The 20,495-nt window shown below is 38.4% G+C and overlaps 1 protein-coding gene across 2 annotated transcripts; it reads right to left on the bottom strand.

Annotated features, from left to right (window-relative positions):
- Positions 1-1,057: 1,057 nt before the first annotated feature.
- On the bottom strand, positions 1,058-20,290 carry Fam76b (family with sequence similarity 76 member B). Of its 2 annotated transcripts, none has more exons than XM_021172046.3 (10): positions 19,936-20,290; positions 19,177-19,241; positions 18,239-18,293; positions 17,023-17,178; positions 14,994-15,193; positions 11,817-11,864; positions 11,561-11,641; positions 10,764-10,896; positions 7,985-8,086; positions 1,058-3,575 (listed from the first exon to the last, which is right to left on the bottom strand). In XM_021172046.3, the coding sequence occupies exons 1-10, from the start codon at positions 20,020-20,022 to the stop codon at positions 3,486-3,488; spliced, it is 1,017 nt and encodes a 338-aa protein (XP_021027705.1). In that variant the 5' UTR covers positions 20,023-20,290; the 3' UTR covers positions 1,058-3,485. The 2 variants fall into 2 exon arrangements, with proteins under 2 accessions (XP_021027705.1, XP_021027704.1); XM_021172045.3 differs by having other exon boundaries at positions 10,764-10,899; positions 19,936-20,289.
- Between the last annotated feature and the right edge of the window lie 205 nt (positions 20,291-20,495).

Below are 20,495 nucleotides of genomic sequence, written 5' to 3'. Positions count from 1 at the left end.
AAAAAGTTAAGTTTGATTCACAGTCTAACTAGGAGCCACCAATGTGATTGGTGATTTCTTGAGTGCTTCTTAGTCTACAGGTTCCACCTCCATTGTTTTCACCCCCCACACACACCCTGCAATTTATGAAGGTCAATTATAGCCTTTGGTGTGACTTTCAATAGGACCTTGGGTTCTATTTTGGTTTATTTCTACCAATTGGGCAACTCTTTATACAGTGTTTCTCCATGAGAAACATTCAGTATTAACAATGTCTTGCCTAGTTTTACTACTGAGAGATCATTATTGTATTGTAAGTTTTGCAATAAGTGGATTTTCGTCCCAAGAGAAACTGCATCTAGTCAATTTGCCTAGTGGTTTCAAAATAATGAATACCAGTGTTCAAATTAATGAACTAGGCCCTAACCATTTGCCAGTGGCGACCAATTACTGCTCTGGTTTTGTGTTTGTCTGCATTGTAACTACATACATAAATTCACTGAGTGTTTCATTCCATTGGTTTTATCTTCTGTAACCGTTCACAGTGACCTGCTCAGATCAGCTTATCCATCTCACTCAGGCAGACTGAACCAGCTAGGGTGTCCTTGTAATGTTCAGTCCCAGTCATTTCCCTCAGAGCTCCTATGCTAGGACTTCACTGGGAGGAGGGAAAACCACAATCCTTGCGGTATGCTCAACGCCTCACCCCAAAATGTCCATAATGGGATTCCTAACTAAACCTGGACACACGGCACTCAGATGAACCTCCGGAGTGTGAAATGGGGCGATTATGCAGACACAGAATGGCACAATATACATTGCAAAGAGTGGAGATTTCAAGTTCATTGTGCTATGAAGGAAGATGATCACCTAGTGAACAGAATGGAACTGAGTGGGAGGAGGCAGGGGGATGGCAAGCTCCTCCTATTCACGACTATCCTGCCAACATGGCGATTTCAGACTGAGGCCAAGTTTTGGATTTGTGGTCCCCAGGACTTATTATTTGTGCGTGTGTGCACGCATGCATGCACACATGTGTGTTTTGTCACCAAAATTACAGTAATTCGTTACAGCAGAATCAACACAAAGCTTTCGGCATATTTTATTGTGAAATATTGGCTTAGAAAAAAGTACAAAATGTCAACAGTCAGATGTATACAGGTACAGTATTTTGATAATCTATACATGTGACCAGCTTAACAGGTTCATCGGAAAATGCATATTTAGACCAATATACTCTAAAAATGACTGTAATATTCACAGGCTATTAATACATGATAAATTGGAGTCTATATGACCCTCACTGGGATATGCTAACTGCAGCAAACAGGCTAAAAGCACAATACAGCACACCATAGTACCTCTGGACAGGTATCAACTCTTTAGATCAATACACTACAGATCTGGGACTGAGACTCAATCACTAATTTATACAATTGCAAAAAATTTTAAGTTATAAAATAAAGTTATGGAATAAAGAGTATGTCTGATACTGTAAAGTCCTAAATTTTAGTTTTAGCCTTGCACTTTACAAAGCTTCACTCTTTTAAACTGATTTCCAATTTCCATGTTAGCTAAAAAGGGGAGGAGGGATTCTGTTTCTATCTTCTCCAGCAAGGTATTAGAACTACTGTAGTTCATTTAGAATTATGACTACTGTGGATTGAAAACTGGCCAAGAACCTGTAATCACAACAAAACGTAAAGCAACGTAATAAGGACTTTATGACTGCAGCAGATCCTGCAGACATGAATACCCACAGGAAGGCATTGTCTACCAAAGTGGAAAACAGTGAGTGAGCGAGTGCACTTCTGAGGCCCCAGGACAGCACACAGCTGACTCTTACCAAAGCTGACTAATTCAATCTTACTGTCACTTGAAAATGAGCTGTTTCTGAACTTGTAGATTTCCTTTCACTTGTAGCAAACTACTGCGGGAAGTTTAGTAAAACCTGAGTAACTTAAAATGAATTGTTCTATGTATTCTTAACAGTAATCTTTGATATGAAGACCATATAAACATTTCTCTAAAATCAACCCTTCAGGACTGATGAAAACAAGTGTAGCTGTCTGCACATTCCTGAGAGGAAGAAGTCATATGGTGTGGCCAGCAGCGCCGCAAGGTTTACAATTCACCTTGAAGCCAGAACTAACAGGAAGCAGATGTTGGTTACTGGCTGAACACCACTAACATCAGAAGCCGATCTGTAATTTCTCAGAATCTATCCCACACTATGTTAACCTTTTATAGACAATTTTATTCTTTTGAGGCAAATTACTTATAAATAGTGTCTGAATCTTACAGATTTCAATTATTCAGACATAAGCACGGATTTGATTATAAAAGTTATTTAATTTTCCAGATTTGTATTAAATTTACAAAGTAAGTATGGTGTACATAAATATTAACTTAGAACACATTATAAAAAAGCAGATATATGGGCTGTTATAGAAACGTTATAAATTTTAAAGAAATTTTATATAAAAATAAAGCAAAACATGTAACTCACAAAATATAAACATGAAGCCACACAACATAAAAATAAAATCACTCTATCAAAATGGAGTTAAAATTAAATCTTTAGGAAAGTATTCCAACATAATTAAATGAACTCAATGACCAACAGCTTCCCTTATGATACAGCAGCAAACCACAAAATCACCTAAAGTCTATATGAATTTATCAGTTAATTCTTAATATGCAATCTTGCATGTTACTAATAACTTTGATTTCTTTTTGAAATCTGGTTATGTACATATGCACTTATATACAAACTTATTAACATGATTTTTAAACAAACCATATGTACAAAAGATCAGCATTCCTATAAATAAAAACATTAGGTGGCAAAAAGGCACTTGTAAGTAAAAATCTACAGTTTTTACAAAACAAAAACACATTTTACCTTGGATGCTGTACAGTAAACATCAATCCTATAACAGTAATGAAATGTTAGATTACTAAACTGATATTAGTGATGTAACTTTTAAAAACTTATTTACATATACTCTGAAGCTCTTTTAATAAAAGCACCATGATTCTCTAAATTCATGTAGATGTGAAGTAAAAATACAATTCCCAAAAAAACAGTGTTCACCATTTTCCTTGTTTAAAAGTTTTGCATTTCTAAATGGAAAACTATGTATTTGAAAACAGCATAGTGTTAAACAAAAGCAAACCCCACCCCCTGCTGCTGTTCTGCCAACCACTCCATTATTGCGTGTTGCATTTTTCACAGTGCACACCCGTGCACTCCACAACCATTAAGACTATTGCTAGAAAAAAGTTCCGGGTATCAAAGAATTAAGAAGTCACTCCAAGCCAGCTGAAGTTTTATCTGCATGTTTACAACTTAAAAAATGCTGTGTGTAAGTTATAAAAGTGAATAGGACACATACCAATTAATTTGGCATGTAAAAATATCTTTCCACTGCACAGAATCTAAGGTGTCACAGGACACCTCAAGCACACACTGTTGGGCAGAAATGCTAAACAAGTGAACTTTTTCAGGGAGATGTTAGCACGCTTCCACTCTTGTCAAACTTTTTACCCTTTGACAAGGCTGCAACCTGTTTGAGTAGTTCTCTGTTTTTGGCCTGTGAGAGACAAAAATTCAAGATTTAAAAAATTTGAACTAGTAAGTCATGCTGAAAACTACTAATTAATTTCATTTATATAAAAATTATATACATGTATGAGTTGGTCTATTTAATCTCTTTCAGGTTAGATAGGCAGAACATTCTGGATTGGTGTATCAGCTCTTGATAAACTCCTACAGTTTTGGACAAATGGCAAGTGGCAAGCTCCCTAGAAGTTTCAAATCTAAAACAAGAAACAACTTTTGGTTCTTTAAAACATGAAAACTATCTAAATGCATGTTTTTCAACAAAACAAAGGATGAATCAAATATTTATTTTGGAGAATTTTCTAGCAAGCTAAATGAGGTTTTCCATTTGCTGCTTACTGTTATACAGAAAAAGTATGAGATTGTTTTTGTAAAAATCATTGTGTCACTTTGCCAAAGGCCCTTCTTAAACATTTTCTTTTCCTTCCTTCCTTCCTTCCTTCCTTCCTTCCTTCCTTCCTTCCTTTCTCTTTCTTTCTTTCTTTCTTTCTTTCTTTCTTTCTTTCTTTCTTTCTTTCTTTCTTTCTTTTGTTGTTGTTGTTGTTGTTGTTGTTTTTTGAGACAGGGTTTCTCTGTGTAGCCCTGGCTGTCCTAGAACTCACTCTGTAGACCAGGCTGGCCTCAAACTCAGAAACCCGCTTGCCTCTGCCTCCCAAGTGCTGGGATTAAAGGCGTGCGCTACGACCGCCCGGCCTTGAACATTTTCTTATCTACTTGTGTGCACCTGTTGTGTGTGTGTGTGTGCCTATGTGTAGGCCACCACATGCATGTGAAGGTCAAAGGACAACTTGAGGGAGTTCATTTCCTCTTCTGGACATGGGTCTGGGAAATCAAACTCTGGCTCTAAGACCTGGAGGTCAGATGCTACCCTTCACCATTTTCACAAGCCCAAGTGGTCCTTCCACGTGATACTGACTTTAGTATCACCTAGGCCATTTTCTAATGGTATTGGTCTAATTTCATAACCCGTCCCACCCCACCCCTCCCCCTGCCAAAGACTCAGAACGTCACTTTAGCAGTGCTCTGACATTTCAGCTAGTTATACAATGCCTGCTCATCAGAAAGAACATTGCCTGCAGGGGGTCGTCTGGTAGAGCTGTTCTTCCTGGGGGATCTACAAGTGGGAACTTCATCAAGTCTTTTCTCATTCTTCTGTCTCTGCTACTCTATGCAGCCTCTGGGAAGTTAGGTAATGAAAGTTCCTCATGAAAACTACAAATCATCAAAGCTGCTCCGAGTTTCTGAGCCAACAGAAACAGGATGAAGTTTGAGCACTACTAAACTATAACACAATTTAAAAATCCTCAGTGGAAGCCCCCACTACTCATAAGCATGAACTATTACTCTGACAAATTCTAGTAACAGTGTAACCATATTATTTAACATTAATTACAGCAGACTCGCTTGCAAGAAATAAATTGTGGAGTGCAGAGCAGAGAAGGGCACAGAAAGGCCTTAGCCAGGGCTGCAGAGGCAGGCAGTTAGGAGCAACCATTTACCCTGGCTTACCAAATAATTAAAACTCTGCTTTCAATCAAGGAAAAAATGAACTTATATGTTTCTTTCCTAGAATAAAATGCAAGAACTAGAAGAATAGATGTGTAGGTAGTCTCCCAAGAGCAGCAGTATTTTGTTGATAAATTATATATGACAAAGGCTTTAAGAAGAATAGTGCATTGGTTGTTATTGAGTCCTTGCAATATAAGCTTTACATTGCAGATAAGATGTATATTGCAGAGATTAAGTGTATACATTGAAATTTTATTCTAATACTTATTTTGCACCCTACAAAAGTCAATGCAATTATTGTAATACTTAAGTTAGAAACATTTAAAAATGTCAGCCTAAATAAAGGAAGGAACTACACAGACCCTGCCTATCATCTCCAGGCTCTACTTACCTATGACTTAACTGGAAGATAAGTCATATCCCTAACAAGAGACTCAGGGAGTTGAAAAAACATGGTACTGTGGCCTGCACACAGCAACACTCACACATAATTTCCCTTCCCTTTAGCTTGTCTTACTAAAGAACAGAATTTTTACTTGGCATTATTGGTACTTTGGATTTAATACCATTTGGGGGGATGAATTTCAGTTTGTATTCTTAGGTTTGATAGTTTAAAATATTTAAAAGATCTATTAGAGCAAGATAATTTTGTTAACCATTAAGTTCTCTGTATCATAAAAGACTAAGGAGACAGGTAGGAAGGAGTAAGGGGTACAAACCAAGCACTTGGAGGCTAAAGGAGGATGATGAGTTTGAGGCCAAACTGGGATACGTAGTGAAGCTCCAACTCAAAAAAAAGCAAACAAATGAAAGAGATAAGAACAGATTTAACTAGGTATACTCACCTCAGTAACTGCTACTAAAGGCAGTAGGTAGGAACTACACTTAGCTGTAGAGTGTCTCTAGCAGAAACTCAAAGTGTATAGGGAAGCAGCTGGTCAGGAGGACATTCGGACACCCAAGTAACCTGAGGTGTGAGCTGATGCAAGACATTCCTCAGAAGGAACAAGTAAGCCTGAGGCACACAATACAGTGTCTATGTCTCGCTTACTACTTATGTGACCGGTTTCACCTGTAACTTGGGGCAACTCATCACTCAGCTATTATAAGAAGCAAATATGAACATGACATACAAAACACATTAACTAACTGTACCTTCCCTTCTGTATGAGTAGCTGTTATAGTAGCATAGAAAAACTCAGTTAAGAGGAAGTGGGCTGAAGACATCAACCAGGCTAAAATAAAAATGGTTCTCTTGCAATTCACTTTAACAAAAGGAACTGTTCTTTGGCACCTTGGAAGAACATACCAGGTTAAGTCAGACCTAGGAAGTGCTTATCATTATTATAGTTACTCTATAACTTAGAAATATTTATTTCAGCCCTTCTGTTACATAAGGTTGATTATATCTCAGGGGATCATTCACCATAACTTAAGAATATAATAAAACAAAGCAATCGCTGATGGTATAGTAAAATAGTAAGTAATGAATGCACAAGAGGCCCAGCTCAAGCTGGGCAATCTTCAGTGCATTCCCACAATCTCCACACATGAAGCAATTACCTGGATACACTAGGCCCCTGGTTTTACAATGGTTCCTTTACAAATTCCTGTCACTAGTAAAAATGGGAAGCAAGGAATATACATGTGGATTCCAAGAAGTATGTAAATCCTATTCAATTACGACACATACCAAACCACAAAAGGAAGAGAAAATATACCTTGGTGCAATGGGGGAAAAATTCAGAAAACAAACAAAACATTCAAATGAAGGAAAATTCATGCACTCCCTTCAAAGCTGCACTCTCCCCTCAAGTCTGAACTCTGAATATGACATCATCTCTATGTTTAAGAAATTAACTCTATAAATATCCTAATGTACAAACTACAGAACATGAATGAATGTGTTATGGTTTTATGCCTCAATTTATAGAATAGTTAAAAACAAGTTGTAGGGCCGGGCGTGGAGGTGCATGCCTTTAATCCCAGCTCTTGGGAGGCAGAGGCAGGCGAATTTCTGAGTTCCAGGCCAGCCTAATCTACAGAGTGAGTTCCAAGACAGCCAGGACTACACAGAGAAACCCTGTCTCGAAAAAACAAAACAAAACAAAACCAAGTTGTAATGAGGAAATAGCCCCTTTCTATGTTGATGTTCACTATCTACCCTCTTTGTTAGTGACTCTCAGCTCCCATTGTTCAGTTGTTCTGTATATTTAAGGCCTATTTATGTACATTAAATACACTAGTATTTATTAAATATAGTAAATACCTAATACACTTTCAATACAATCAAGTACTGTCTTGACTTGTAGAACATATACACAACATGAAGGCCCTTCAGTCATGGTCTCGAGACCTGGCTTTTGGGGGGCAGTTGTGCAGGGGAGGTTTTGACATAAGGCTTCTCTGTATAGCTTTGGCTGTCCTGGAACTCACTCTGTAGACCAGGCTGGCCTCAAATTCGCAGAGATCCATCTGTTTCTGCCTCCCAACCACCTAACAAGATTGGCTTTATCTCCCTCCCTCTGGGTGTCCAGAAAGAAATGGGAAGAATGATTACAGTGCATATAGTCACCTTAGTATCATAAATGACAGTCTCATCTTAGCTCAGTAGTCAAGTGAGCAGTCTTCACTATTTTCTGGAAATCCCACTTAGTGTGTACATGTTTTCATGATCAACAGTGAATCATCTTTCAAGTGATTTCAAACAAAAGCTTTTAATGGGATCAAGATCTAAACTTTATAAAGTCAAAATTAAAACTGGAAATGAACAAAATAGAAGTAATAAAATACCCATCTACTCAAGTCAAGAAATACTATAATACAGATTTAAATCTGCAACTAGCACTGCACATAAACAACCCCATTTACCTGAAGTTGTTCCACAGTTTCTTTATGCGCTTTCTCCATACTGTTCATCTTAGTTCTCAAATTTGACTCTTGGTATTGAAAGTCTGCCTTCAGTTCAGTTAACTGAAATTTAAAAAAAAAAAAAAAGCATTCATGCACACACTTATCTGTCCATATACTGACACATTAAATATTCTCCCAACAGACATGTACTTGTTAAGAAAGTAGAGGTAGTTGGTAGCAACTGCAGCTTCTGTGAGACCAATTGTCTGACCCACTGCAGCTGAGCTTCTAATGTCAAGGTTGATTTTGGGCTTAACTGGTCACACCTTCATAACTAGAATGCCAAAGCAAAGCTTAATGGCTCGTGAGCTGCTTCAACTAAATACACATCACAGTAAATCAACAGACGTCTAGTTAAAATCATCTCCAATGATGAAGGGAAAAGGCTCCGTAATAGGCACATTTACCCAATGGTTACCAACCAAGGGCAATGGTGTTTGTAATTGTTAATTTGTGTCCAATATTATGTACAAAAAGCCATTATACTACATTTACCTACCAGGACAAAAATATAGTCAATGTGAGGAAGCAGACACTACAAGACAATGCTTTCATTAACATGAACACAAACAAAACTACATTGTAGGATTTCAAATATACAGCCCAAGTCGCTATTCACAGAGCCACACAAAACCAGCTTCTGCCATGATGTAAGTTTTCACAGTTTGTGTTTTCCCCATAATTACTAAGTACCTAGTAAATAAAAAGGCACAAAAGCCAAGAGAAAAAGGGAAGGATCTTATGCTCATTCTTCCAAACAAAAGGCTTTACTTAGTCCCTCTCCTGGGTCTGCACTGTATATTATAAAGAGAGTTCTGTTCTGAAATGCCAATTCTGACACCATCAACTTTGATAATTATTTTAGTAGATGTACTGCCTCCAGACTGTGAGCTTCTGGAAGGGAAACATAGTGTCTGTCTGTTTGCCTGTGATTCTTTCTGACTTAGTACAGTAAGTGTCTGGCTTTGGAAGCTACTCAATAGAAAAACAGACAGAAAACTAACTTGATCCTTTTAGACTAAAAAGAAAAACTGTAAGTGAATCATTAATTTTAGATACACATACACTAATTATAAACTTGCTGATGCTTTTTGTCCTTAAAGGAAACACTAAAGCAAGAAATTCCAACAAGTAGTTAAACACAACAGCTATGCTGGGTATAAAGGGTCCAAGAGTCTACAACAGCAGTTTTCAACCTGTGGATTATGGCCCCTATTGAGAGATGTTGATAGACATTTTTGCAGGGGCCACCTAAAACCATTAAAAACACAGATATTTACATTATGACTCATAACAGTAGCAAAATTAGTTTTGAAGTAGCAACAAAAATAATCTAATGGTTGGCATGAGGGTCACACAACACTAGGAAGGTTGAGAACCACAGGTCTACAATTTGTTAATATCTGGTTCATAATTACTGCTATTTTGCATCATTTTATTTACCCATCATTTTATTCAACTTTTGTTCAAGGTTAATGTAGACACATTTGGCTTTGTGTAAAAAGTAAAAGTTTTGTGTACACATTTTCATAAAAGCAAATTAATTTAAAATTATTACTCATAAAGAACCCTAAAACAGACAACTACAACTATGCAATGTTTAGCTTGCATACCAGCGCCAATGTTCACACACTAAGTTTACTCATACTGTGGTCCATACGAACTGATCTCAGCACTCGGGAGAAGGCAGGCAGGCCCGGAGTTCCAGGCCCGCCACAGGCCACAGAAACCCTCGGTCACAATATAGAAAATGAAGGAGTATAGTAAATGAAGGCCATCAACCACCAAAGTGGTGTGGGAGCTGTAGCACAGAAGCTGCTGAAGGGAGGCTCGAGGACTAACTCTGTCCCTATTGGACCTGTCTACACTTTCATCTCTTTTGGCTGATGACAAGCCACTTTAAAGATTCTAGGTTTTTTAAATGTTCATTTCTTTTGTCTGCTAAAAATACAATTACTGTTTTTTAGGAGTCATTAAAAATTGTTTTTAACGTTTTCACTATTTTCCCAGTGAATGCTTGTCTGTAACCTAAGTGTGCAGTAAGTTCTCTTCCATGGCCATAAACAGCAGCATCAATCCAGCATTTACAGTGTCAAGAGCTGCAGGAAATACTTCTGGCACACATGATCATCACAGCCAGCCATCAAGTGGCATGAAGTGCATATCTATAAAATGAGAAACCAAGGCCTCAACTAATGAACATGTTTTACTTAAGGCCACACAGAAATGGCCAGGATTGGAATTTCATCCGGAATGTGGCTAAATAACTACAAAGCTCGTAAGCACAGCCACTTCTTACAGACTGCTCTTAGACACCGATTACTAATCACCGCCACAGGACATCAGAATATCATTACCTCTCATCGGCTTGACACAGGGACATGCTCAATATACATCAACGACTGTTTTTAATTACTTTACAACCACAATGATTTAAATATTTATATCTCATTTTAAGATTAAGATATTAGATCTACTTTAAATGTGCATGCTACCTGAAAACTAATACTCAAAATATTACTACTATAATTAGCTCTCAGTTAATTCTTAGAACTATGAATATTCTAAAACACTTATTTTTTTCATTAGATGGCTTAGACTTCAACTTGGGCTTCTATAGTTTGTCTTGTAAAAGTCATGCATTGCAAACATCACCAAATAACTAAAGAAAATTTGCAAAGGTTAAATTAAAGTCAAGATGCAAACCTTATCAAGCTTCAGTGAACTGTACTCTCACCTTTTTATCTTTTTCCAAAATAGTCTGGTCTCTTTGCTGTAAGAGACGTTTAAGTGACATCACTTCTTCTTTCAGTTGACTGATAAGGACAAAATTGTCTGTTCCCCCACTATCTGCTGACTGATTTATAGAGCTACTAAAAAGAAAAGAGTAAAACGGAATTACATAAAGTAGAAGGAAAATCTGCAGATGCTCAAATTGCATAAATGAGACAATTCCACAAACATCCTTAAGGCTAATGCAAAAAAATATGTACCTGACAGAAATGGATGCAACTGGCAAATTACCTTACTAATGGCACACATTACATACACCTGCAGAAATATAATTCAGTATTAGCTTTTAGGGGGTCAATACTTCTAGTGTAAAGCAATAGGCAGCCAATTTGTACAGTAACATCAGCAAACGTTGGCTAATGAACTAAAAACAAAGTCACACTCAAATTTTTAATCAAAACATTTGCTAAGCAGGTCAACTGAAAACTACCACAGTCCGATTTGTGTTTCTCTTCCTTGAAGAACAACTACAGTAATGCTCTTTATTCAGATTTGTTCTTTTCTCAGAGCCCAAATTTATTCCCCAGTTATAACAACATAGTTCAGTGCCACTTTCTTATTGCCAAAATTAAAGTTTTCTTAACTGATTATGTATGTTTTACTCTCCAAGGTGACTTTAAAAAGTCAGTGTGTGAGACCCATGTTTCTATTCTCATATAAAATATGTAGTAATAATTGATAATTAACCAGAACTACTCAATTAAGTTCAGTTTTCACAGCACTAAAGACATTCATTTTTACCTATCTCCATTAGATGGCTTAGATTCCAATTTGGGCTTTTTCTTTGGAGTTTCATTCTGAATTGCTGCAGAGGATTTATGGCTGAAAGCAAAAATTAGCAAAAATGATTAGAATAAAACAGAGGTGTCAACGTATAAGCTACTCATCCTCTGAAAAGTCACTGATCGTCCCAGTTCCTTTTCCATCTAAATAAGCATGTCAGAGAGGCTGACTTACACAAGTGCCCCTCACCACCACCACACCCACCAGCACTTACCTCTGTTTCCACAGTCCCTGCTCCTGCTCAGGACTTAGACTGCTGACTCTGAAAAACACACGAGTAACATCTGGTCATATTTATTTAAGACATTCTTTCCCAAAAGAATCAAACGATTGCAAATCTACTGTTCACAGTAGCTATATAAGCTGATATATGGAACACATCACATTTAAATAGGATAAACTCTAATCAAATTATTACTAGCCAGCTTAAATTTTTTACACACATGGATAATGGTAGATTGTCTCTTCTCTTTAAGATTTCCAATAACTCAATTTAAAGTTGTGCTCAGTTTTGGAGAACATAAGCACAAGGCCACAGCAGGACCATGTAAGAATCTAGGAATGATTATGTCAACTGCCCTGGCTATACAATACAGAAGTCTGCATCTGCATGGTTATCCTAAACGCAGATAAACTTGATATGACTCAAGCTGCTAAGAATCCTGTGCCAAGTCGGACTAGGAAGTAGCTTATTTCATTTCCTCTTAGTCTCCCTAAGCAGCCTCCCCCTAGTCTATAGATGTCTCTTTGTCAGTGCACAAAAGTCACACTCATCATATTGGAAGATTTCATAAAGACAAATATTTCACTCATAATACTATGACTTCTTTTCCATTTTTCTGTAGTATTAATAACTACTACATAGCCTGTGAGTTAGAAATACATATTAATTCAACTTAAGAAATGCATATTATCTAAGCTGTAATACCATAAAGTTATTTAAAGTCCCCAAGTCTCAGTTCCATATTGGTGAAGTGGTACAACTCATTTTGTTTATGGCTACAAGCACTCATAAAAATAAGTCGATCTAATACAACCTAATACAGCATTAACATGTACAACAAATATATACATTTACATGTGTATAAAAAACATCGGTTCCATTTTTAAGTAGAAGTAAAATAAAGAATTAAAGTGTACCCTGAAGAACAAAACAAACAAGAAAAAAAAAATTTAAGCTCCAAAGACTGAGCTGTGACCCTATTACCCTGGACCATTCTCCACCAGGTATCGAGTTGCAGTTCTAAGGAGGAATTCCTCTGTACATGTGTAAGATTAAAACAAATCTCACTACCTGTAAGCATTCCCAAGTCATATAATTACTGAAGTAGCAACAGCACAGTAATGATTTATCAGGAACTCCTGGATCCAAACTGACTTCAGTGCTAAGCCCTGTTCCGATGGCCTTTCATCACCAACCTTTATCTATCATCCACGGTTCTTTCTGATTTACTCAACTTAAGACAGGACCCAACAAACTGGCCTGTCTATTCATAATATGGCCTTTAGTTATCAGATACAAAACTGTACCACCAGCCCTACGTATTGACAGGTTCTGTATCTGAGGAGCCAATTAACTGCAGAGAATATGTAGGTCAGCCTACAGTGGCTGCTGCAGTGAACAACACTGAACTTGTTGTCTTTTCTGCATAAACAACATAGTCAACAATGAGTTCTAATTATATCCATTGTGTTAGGTATTGTAAGTAATCTACAGATCACTTACGGTACAGGTCATGGAAAAACTAGACCATATCATGAAGGATACTGGGGCACTTTGGAGTTTCCTATCCAAAGGACTTGGAACCTTTTTCTTGTGAACAACAGGGGACAATGTAACTGTATTTCTTAAGTACCCCTCCAAAAGAGAAAACAAAAAAATAGAAAGTCAGCATTGTCCTTTTCCCCTTTTTGTTAGAAAATTGTTATCCTTTTAAAAGATTACACGTTGCACCTATATCTACCTCTTGTTTTTTCCCATTGTGCTAGGAAAATCATTCTGAAAGCCAGCCCGGGAAGAAGACATTCTAGAATCTGAGGAACAGAGCTTATGAGAGCTTTTAAACATTCTTCTTAAAGCAAGAAACAGAATGGAGGCTGTGCTCCTCGCTCCTTGGCTACTCCAATCTAAAGCCCTACCTTTTCTTTCTTCGTGTCAGTGCGTGCAGTCTGTGACTGCCACCCTAGGAAACAGTACAACACAGCAGCAAACACCACAGGTTCAATGAATCCTCATCATCTAAGAAGTATTTGCTGGCAGATAAGCTAAAACTTTTGTGTTGAAAAATGTAGAAGCCATTTGATTCCTGCACATAAAATCGTATTTTAAATAACTATCTGAAATTCTAAAGATGCATAGTAATATTTAGAGAAAAAAACAAATTCTTCTGAAAAATGAGTATACATCATATCATTTGCAATTTCCATTTACAAATAAATTTGTTTTAGTTTTTTTCTTCAAACACTAAAATTACATCTTAAAAACTTCTTAATCATACACACAGTTAAGACATTACTACTGCATTTCTTCTCCGTACATGAAATCACTTTAAAAACTAAGTAAGATGTTGTATTTGAAGTATTACAACCACCTATGCTTTAAACAAAAAAAATCCAACAACCAACAAAAGTATAAAACAAAGTAACCATAGTTAAAAAATACTGTCTCTTACACTTTGGAACCTCCAAGATTAATAATGTTTCTATAGGGGCTGGGTATATAGCTTAACAGTAGAGCCTGTGCTTAGCACAAAGAAGGAGACCTGGGTTCAATCCTTACAACAACAAAAAAGTTTCTACTTGTCACAAATGATGTTAAAGTCTGTTCTCTGAAAGGATTCTCTACACTGCTTTAAATATGTTTTTACTGGGATAAACAAATGGCAAGTAAAATAAACTTCAAATACTTGGACAGAAAACAAGGGCTTCCTATGAGGCCAACTTGAGCGTCATCTCTGGAAGTCACATGAGGTAGAAGGACCGAACTGGTTTTACAAAGTCATTCTCTATCTTCCAAGTTTGAGCTGTCATGCACATACCCAGAAGATTAAAAAATAAATAAGTTTATATAAATAAAACCTAAAGTTATCTTTAAAATGGAAGCTTTTGTTAATTTGCATAAGTGAAATGGCAATGCTGATATATTTTGATTTCCACACAGGATGGTTTTATAAATGAATTCTGTGCTACTTTAATAACCACTGAATATATTGTGTGGAAATCTTTCAGAGTATATAATTGGGGCACAGCCAGATAAGAAAAGCAGGACATCAAGTGCAACAGAAACTGGCCTAGCATCTTACCACCACATGGAGCTAAGATCATAAATACCAGTGAAAAGATCACGAGCAATGGCAGGAACGGCTGTAACAAAGGATTTCAAAGTGCTTACTTGTGGTGGCCACTGCTGTGGCGGTGGCGGTGATGGTGGTGGTGATGATGGTGTTTAGAATGGTGCTGGTCTTTCTCAGTAAGAGATGAAGATGAGGAATTAGAATGTGAAGACCCCAAACTCTTCCTCTGTTCTTTTGTCTTCTGTAAAACTCTCTTGTATGATAAGGTGCAGAGCCAGCACAGCAACTTCCCATCAACCTTTGAGGAAAACAGCTGCATTAAGTGCACTTGCAAACTGGCTCCAGCGAGTCCAGCAAGCAACTCAACTGCAATCATACTCCACTCCATGTGTGCAACACTCTGCCTTTCATGAAATTCCAGAATAAAGGTACATATGCAGATCTTTTTAATTAACACATTTGATGTTTTGAATAATATTGTAAGAGGATTATAAAATTAGCTACAAGAACTGATTTATAGACCTCCAGTACTGTTTAAATTATTTTTAATTTTGAGAGACACTGCTTTTATTTAGTCTAGAAGTTAAGTACAACAAGGGCTGGAGAGACGGCTCAGGAGTTAAGTGCATTTTTTTTGCTCTTACAGAGAACCCAGGTTCAGTTCTTGGCACCCACATGGTGGCTCACAACCACCTATATAACTCCAGTTCCAGGGCATCCAGCACCCTCTCCTGACTTCTCTGGATATTAGGTAGGCACATGATACATATTCATATATGCAGGCAAAACATTTATAGACATAAATCAGTTCCAGTGTAATTACCAAAATGATAGTTACTTCCCACAACAGTAAAATATTGTGACAAACAAAAACAGAAGCCTTAACAACAATCAATTCTCATTATACTCAGAGTTTATAAATCTGTAGATTTGCCTAGTGATCTCTAAGAATCCTACTTATGGTTGTTCACATAGCTGTAGAGCAGTGCCAAACTCCTGTCAGCAGGCGTCACAGCTTCAGCTATAGCAAAACAAGCCCGATACCCTTCCATGCTTCAGCTCTCGCACCGTAAACCACTGCTCTTTCCACGATTCATTCAATACTGTCATGTTCAGTTTTAAAAAAGGCTGTGATGAACTTTTTTTAAAAAGCTAGTTATAATTTTATTCAGCTATTATTACTGCTCCTGGCTATGAGTTCAATTAAATTCACAGATAAGTTATCTTCAACAGACACTAGAATCACAACTGTCTTGGTGAACTGTCAAGCATCTTAGGATTATAGGCAGGAACTTCTTCCTGAATTTCTCTTAAAAGCCATGGCTCACTACTCACTGGTGCTTTTGGCAACTTTACAGACAGTAACTACTGCAAATAATGAGAATCAATCATGAGAGTCCAGCGGAGAGAGAGTGACGTCTTCCCAAAATTAAGGTCTAGTTTCTGCCTTTCCTCATTGCATATAGGAAATGCTGGAGGGACATGTCTTACAACTAAGGTACATACAGTGCTGTGGGGGGATCTGGGTAAGCCCCTCAAAGTCATCCTCCAAAGAACTGAAACTGACAAGCAGGAGGCTTGTGGGAATGCTCATCAGCAGAGGAATGGCACATGCACACCTAATAATTAAGTCACTGTAGGCAGAGAGAAACAAACAGTAGTTTCAAACAGGAACCAAACAAAAGGCAGAACACTAACTTTGAATTTTAAGTGCTAATATGCCAGCTGGTATTTTTTTCACAGCAACAATTTCAAGTAACCAGCAAGAGTATACGTAAAAGGATTTACTACAAAACTGAACTGGGATGAACAGTGTAGAATTCCTATCACAAAGGAATTATAAACATTCTTACTCAGTCCTGTTTTACTGCACTGTCTAGGCTGGTCTTGGATTTCTGGGTTCAAATGATCCTCCTGCTTCAGCCTCCTAAGGAGCTGGGACTAGAGGCACACACCATATTCAGGTATAGTCATCCTAACTGATCAACATGAACCCATACATGAAAGAAAAATATGCTACTCTTCCATTCTGTTTTCAGGCAGCAGAAACAAGTGTCTTAGAGATATACTGATTATAACAATTGCCAAGCTGTTTTCTTTCTAGAAGACATCATAAATGAAACATACTTTCCTTCTTCCGTCCTCCTTCCGATCAAAAGCACACTGCTGTTTGCACTGCTCACAGGTCTGAGGTGCTCCATATTTCTTTTCTGAATTTGTACAACGCTGACACTTGGTACCAATAAATGCTGCAATTATGTTACAGTACTGACAAGGCTTAGGCTGAAAAATAAACACATTTTGTTTAACCGAGATATTCAAAACTCTGTTGTATCAGACACATTCAGTGTTAGTAAAATATTTAGGGGGTTAATAAAGAAAAGTGCTAAGTTAAAAACATTTGTTTCTGCCAAGTTATATATTCAAAGACAAATATCATGGGTCTACTCATTCAACTAGCACTCACTGCTGCAGCCATGAGGCTCACCACTCTGCTCAGAAATCTGACCACGGTGAGAAATACACTCAGGACTTCTATGGCATTTTTATACAATATAAAATTTGCTTATGAGGTTAAACAATTATTCACAGGAAAGTCTCATAAACCTGTAATTTGAGGCTAAGAGCTTGCAGTGATATACAACAGGCTTAACCCTTACATCATTTATTTAATTAAAAATAATTTTACCATGTATAGGTTGTTGCCACAGTACACATAAATATCCTTTCAATATTAAAAAAATTGTATAAGCATATTCAATTTAAGTAACAATAAGCATCCTTGATTTCTTGGATATTCAGGACAGTATGAAGTCTTAAGGCCAGCACTTTGACCATCATAAATAGCACTGATATGTTACTATCACCAACATATATATATATATATATATATATATATATATATATATATACACACACATACATACACACACACACACACACACACACACACACACATATATAAAATGTGTGTGTGTGTATATATATATCAGCCAATTTGTAGTTTTGAACACTTGAATGGTACTACCATATAAAAAGTTCCACAAATCAGGAGAAAGTTTGATTATGTTAACATTGTAAATAATTATGTTCACATTAAGGAATTTCCTTCATTTGTACTTTTAAAAGATAGCTTCACAAACTTCATACTGAAATTCACTCTAAAGCATGCAGTTGTTTTTAAATGATTTCATTTACTCATCAAGACTACAGAAAATTTCTTCCATGAGCTATTTTGATATGTACAGATTCACAAGTGTAGAGACTGGACTGTTTTATGAGAAAAGTCATGAAAAACATTAAGTAGTCAGTAATAATGACTTGAAATGAAAAAAATACTTACTGTTCCAAATTGCTTGACATTTTGAGCACACTTCTTACAAATTGTGTTAGTTTTACTGAAAAGGAAATTATTCAGATGATTACACTCATATAGCTTTCCAGGGTAAGTTAACATATTCTGACGTATAGTAAACGGTCGAGTTAAAAGGTTGCACATTACTTATTCTAATTAACAATGAGTGTCTTCTTAAAAAACACAGTACTAATTTTAGAATAGTTTTCTGTAAAAAGACAAATTTTCCATATATAATTTATGTATTACACAGTGCCTACAGGTCTCAGGACATCTGCCCAGGTTAGTCTCTAAGTAGTAATTCTCCTGCCTCCAACTCCAAACACTATGCTTATAGGCAACCAGCTCACTGCATATTTTCTATAAAGACAAAGCAGAAATCCTAATGCCTTCCCTGGGGCTCTAAACGCTCCCCCCCTCACCACCACGAATGCACATCCTCAGCATCAGGGCCCACCACACTCCCCAGTCCACTCGTCTCCACTGTCAGGTCCACATACTCAGTAATAAAAGGACTTGTTCTCTTGAGCTTACTCTGTGTCCTCTAAAAGAGGCATTTCCTGTCAAAAACATCTGTGCTAATCACACTGCCTAAGGCAGTGACTTCAGTCTTCCAAGGCAGTTAGTAACACTGTAGCTCTTTCCTCAGGTTAACTAGCAGTTTCCCATTAAAAAAAAAGTTTAAAAGTAATTGCTTATATTTTGATTGTTGGCAGAAGTGTCCAGCTATCAATTTATCCCTTATTTTCACATGTAAAACCAGGCTTTCTTTAGTTAAATATCTTCTCTCATACTGTACATAGTAGCTCTAAATTTTAAAATTCAAAACCAAATCAGTTTTTCAAAGCACTTTAACACAAATCTTACAACCCCTAATTATTCCTTATACAAATTTGTAACAATGAAAGACTGCTCAGTATACAAACCTCTCCTGCTGAAATTCTGATCTGCAGTAAGTACATTTTACAATAGGATGTGCAATCCGACATTCCTGTAATAAGATAATACAAAAGTTAGTATTGATTTCAGAGACCCAATCTCACTCTTTGGTAGAAATTAATCGACTTAGTCAAGTGCCTGAAATGTCAATAAAACCTGGCTGGCAACGTAAACAACTGGGTGACTTATCATATCAGCCGTCAGGCAGAGTATAATTCCATGGGGATATTTTTGTCCTTAGTGGAGGGGGGGGGCGGAGGGGGTATATGGAACAGACAAAAACTAAGGAAGCTGTCAGGACTGACTTCCAGGGGTGGCTTACATGTGAAACTACTAGTTATTTTGTACAATTGCTCACAGACAGCATCCCGGCTTTTATGGGATGGGAGGAGCTCCAAATCAGAGCACTCTGTTCCTAAACCAGTCGCTTCGCTTTCCGGGACAGAGAAGCAGGATGCCATCAGCTCTGCAGCTTTGGGTTGCTAGCAAGAAAGTGCAAACACGGGCCCTGCCTCCCAGTGGAAGAAGAGGGCAGTCCCTGCCAAAGCTGGGATGAGAGAGTCTGCACCCAATCTTTGCGACACGGAGGACTGGTGGCCGCCTGGCTCAGCCCCACCCGAGACCGCCAGAAGCGGCCGAGCTAGCCCAGCCTGCGAGCAGGCGGGACGCGGTCGACACGGGGCTCGCCCATATAATGCCCGGGCCCTGGCGGGGAGCGGTGCGCTGAACGACCGGCGCCCACCGACCTTGCAGAGCTGTTGGCCCTGCGAGAGCTCCTCGAAGGGGTAGCGCTGCGTGCACTTGGTGCAGGCGTACAAGGCCGACGCCGCCATCCTGCTTTCCGGCTCCTCCGCGCGCGCTCAGGCGGGGCCTCCGGGAACTCGGCTGCCCCGCCCGCGGGCTCTTCTGCTGCTGTGGCCCAGGCCTGGTAACTGCCGGGTCCCCTGCGTCTCCCTCCGCCTCCGCCGCCGTCCCGGGACACCTACTGCCGCCCGCCCCGCCGCTCCCGCTTAGGCCCGGACCGTGGCGGAGGGAGACGAAGCGGGATCACGGCGGTGGATTCCGCTTCCTCCTCGGTCTCGCGTCCCTCTCTATGATTGGCTACAGAGAGCCTCACGTCACTAGGAAGCTCCGCCCAGTCCCTGGCCTAGGTTAGGCAGGGAGCGCCCACAAAGAGAGAAAGTACCAACCAATAGGAAGCCGCCGCTCTCAGAGCGCGAAATCCGCTTTGAAAAGATCCCGCCCACAAGCCACGGCCAGTCGTCGTTTGGCTGGTGCGCTTGAGCCCATTGGGCAGGGGTCCACG

This window comes from Mus caroli, unplaced genomic scaffold (assembly GCF_978045245.1).
Source record: "Mus caroli unplaced genomic scaffold, Mus_caroli_1 scaffold_11, whole genome shotgun sequence".
NCBI classification, from domain to species: Eukaryota; Metazoa; Chordata; class Mammalia; order Rodentia; family Muridae; genus Mus; species Mus caroli.
The sequence above is the reverse complement of the archived record's forward strand: the minus strand, read 5'-3'. Positions and strand labels throughout refer to the sequence as shown.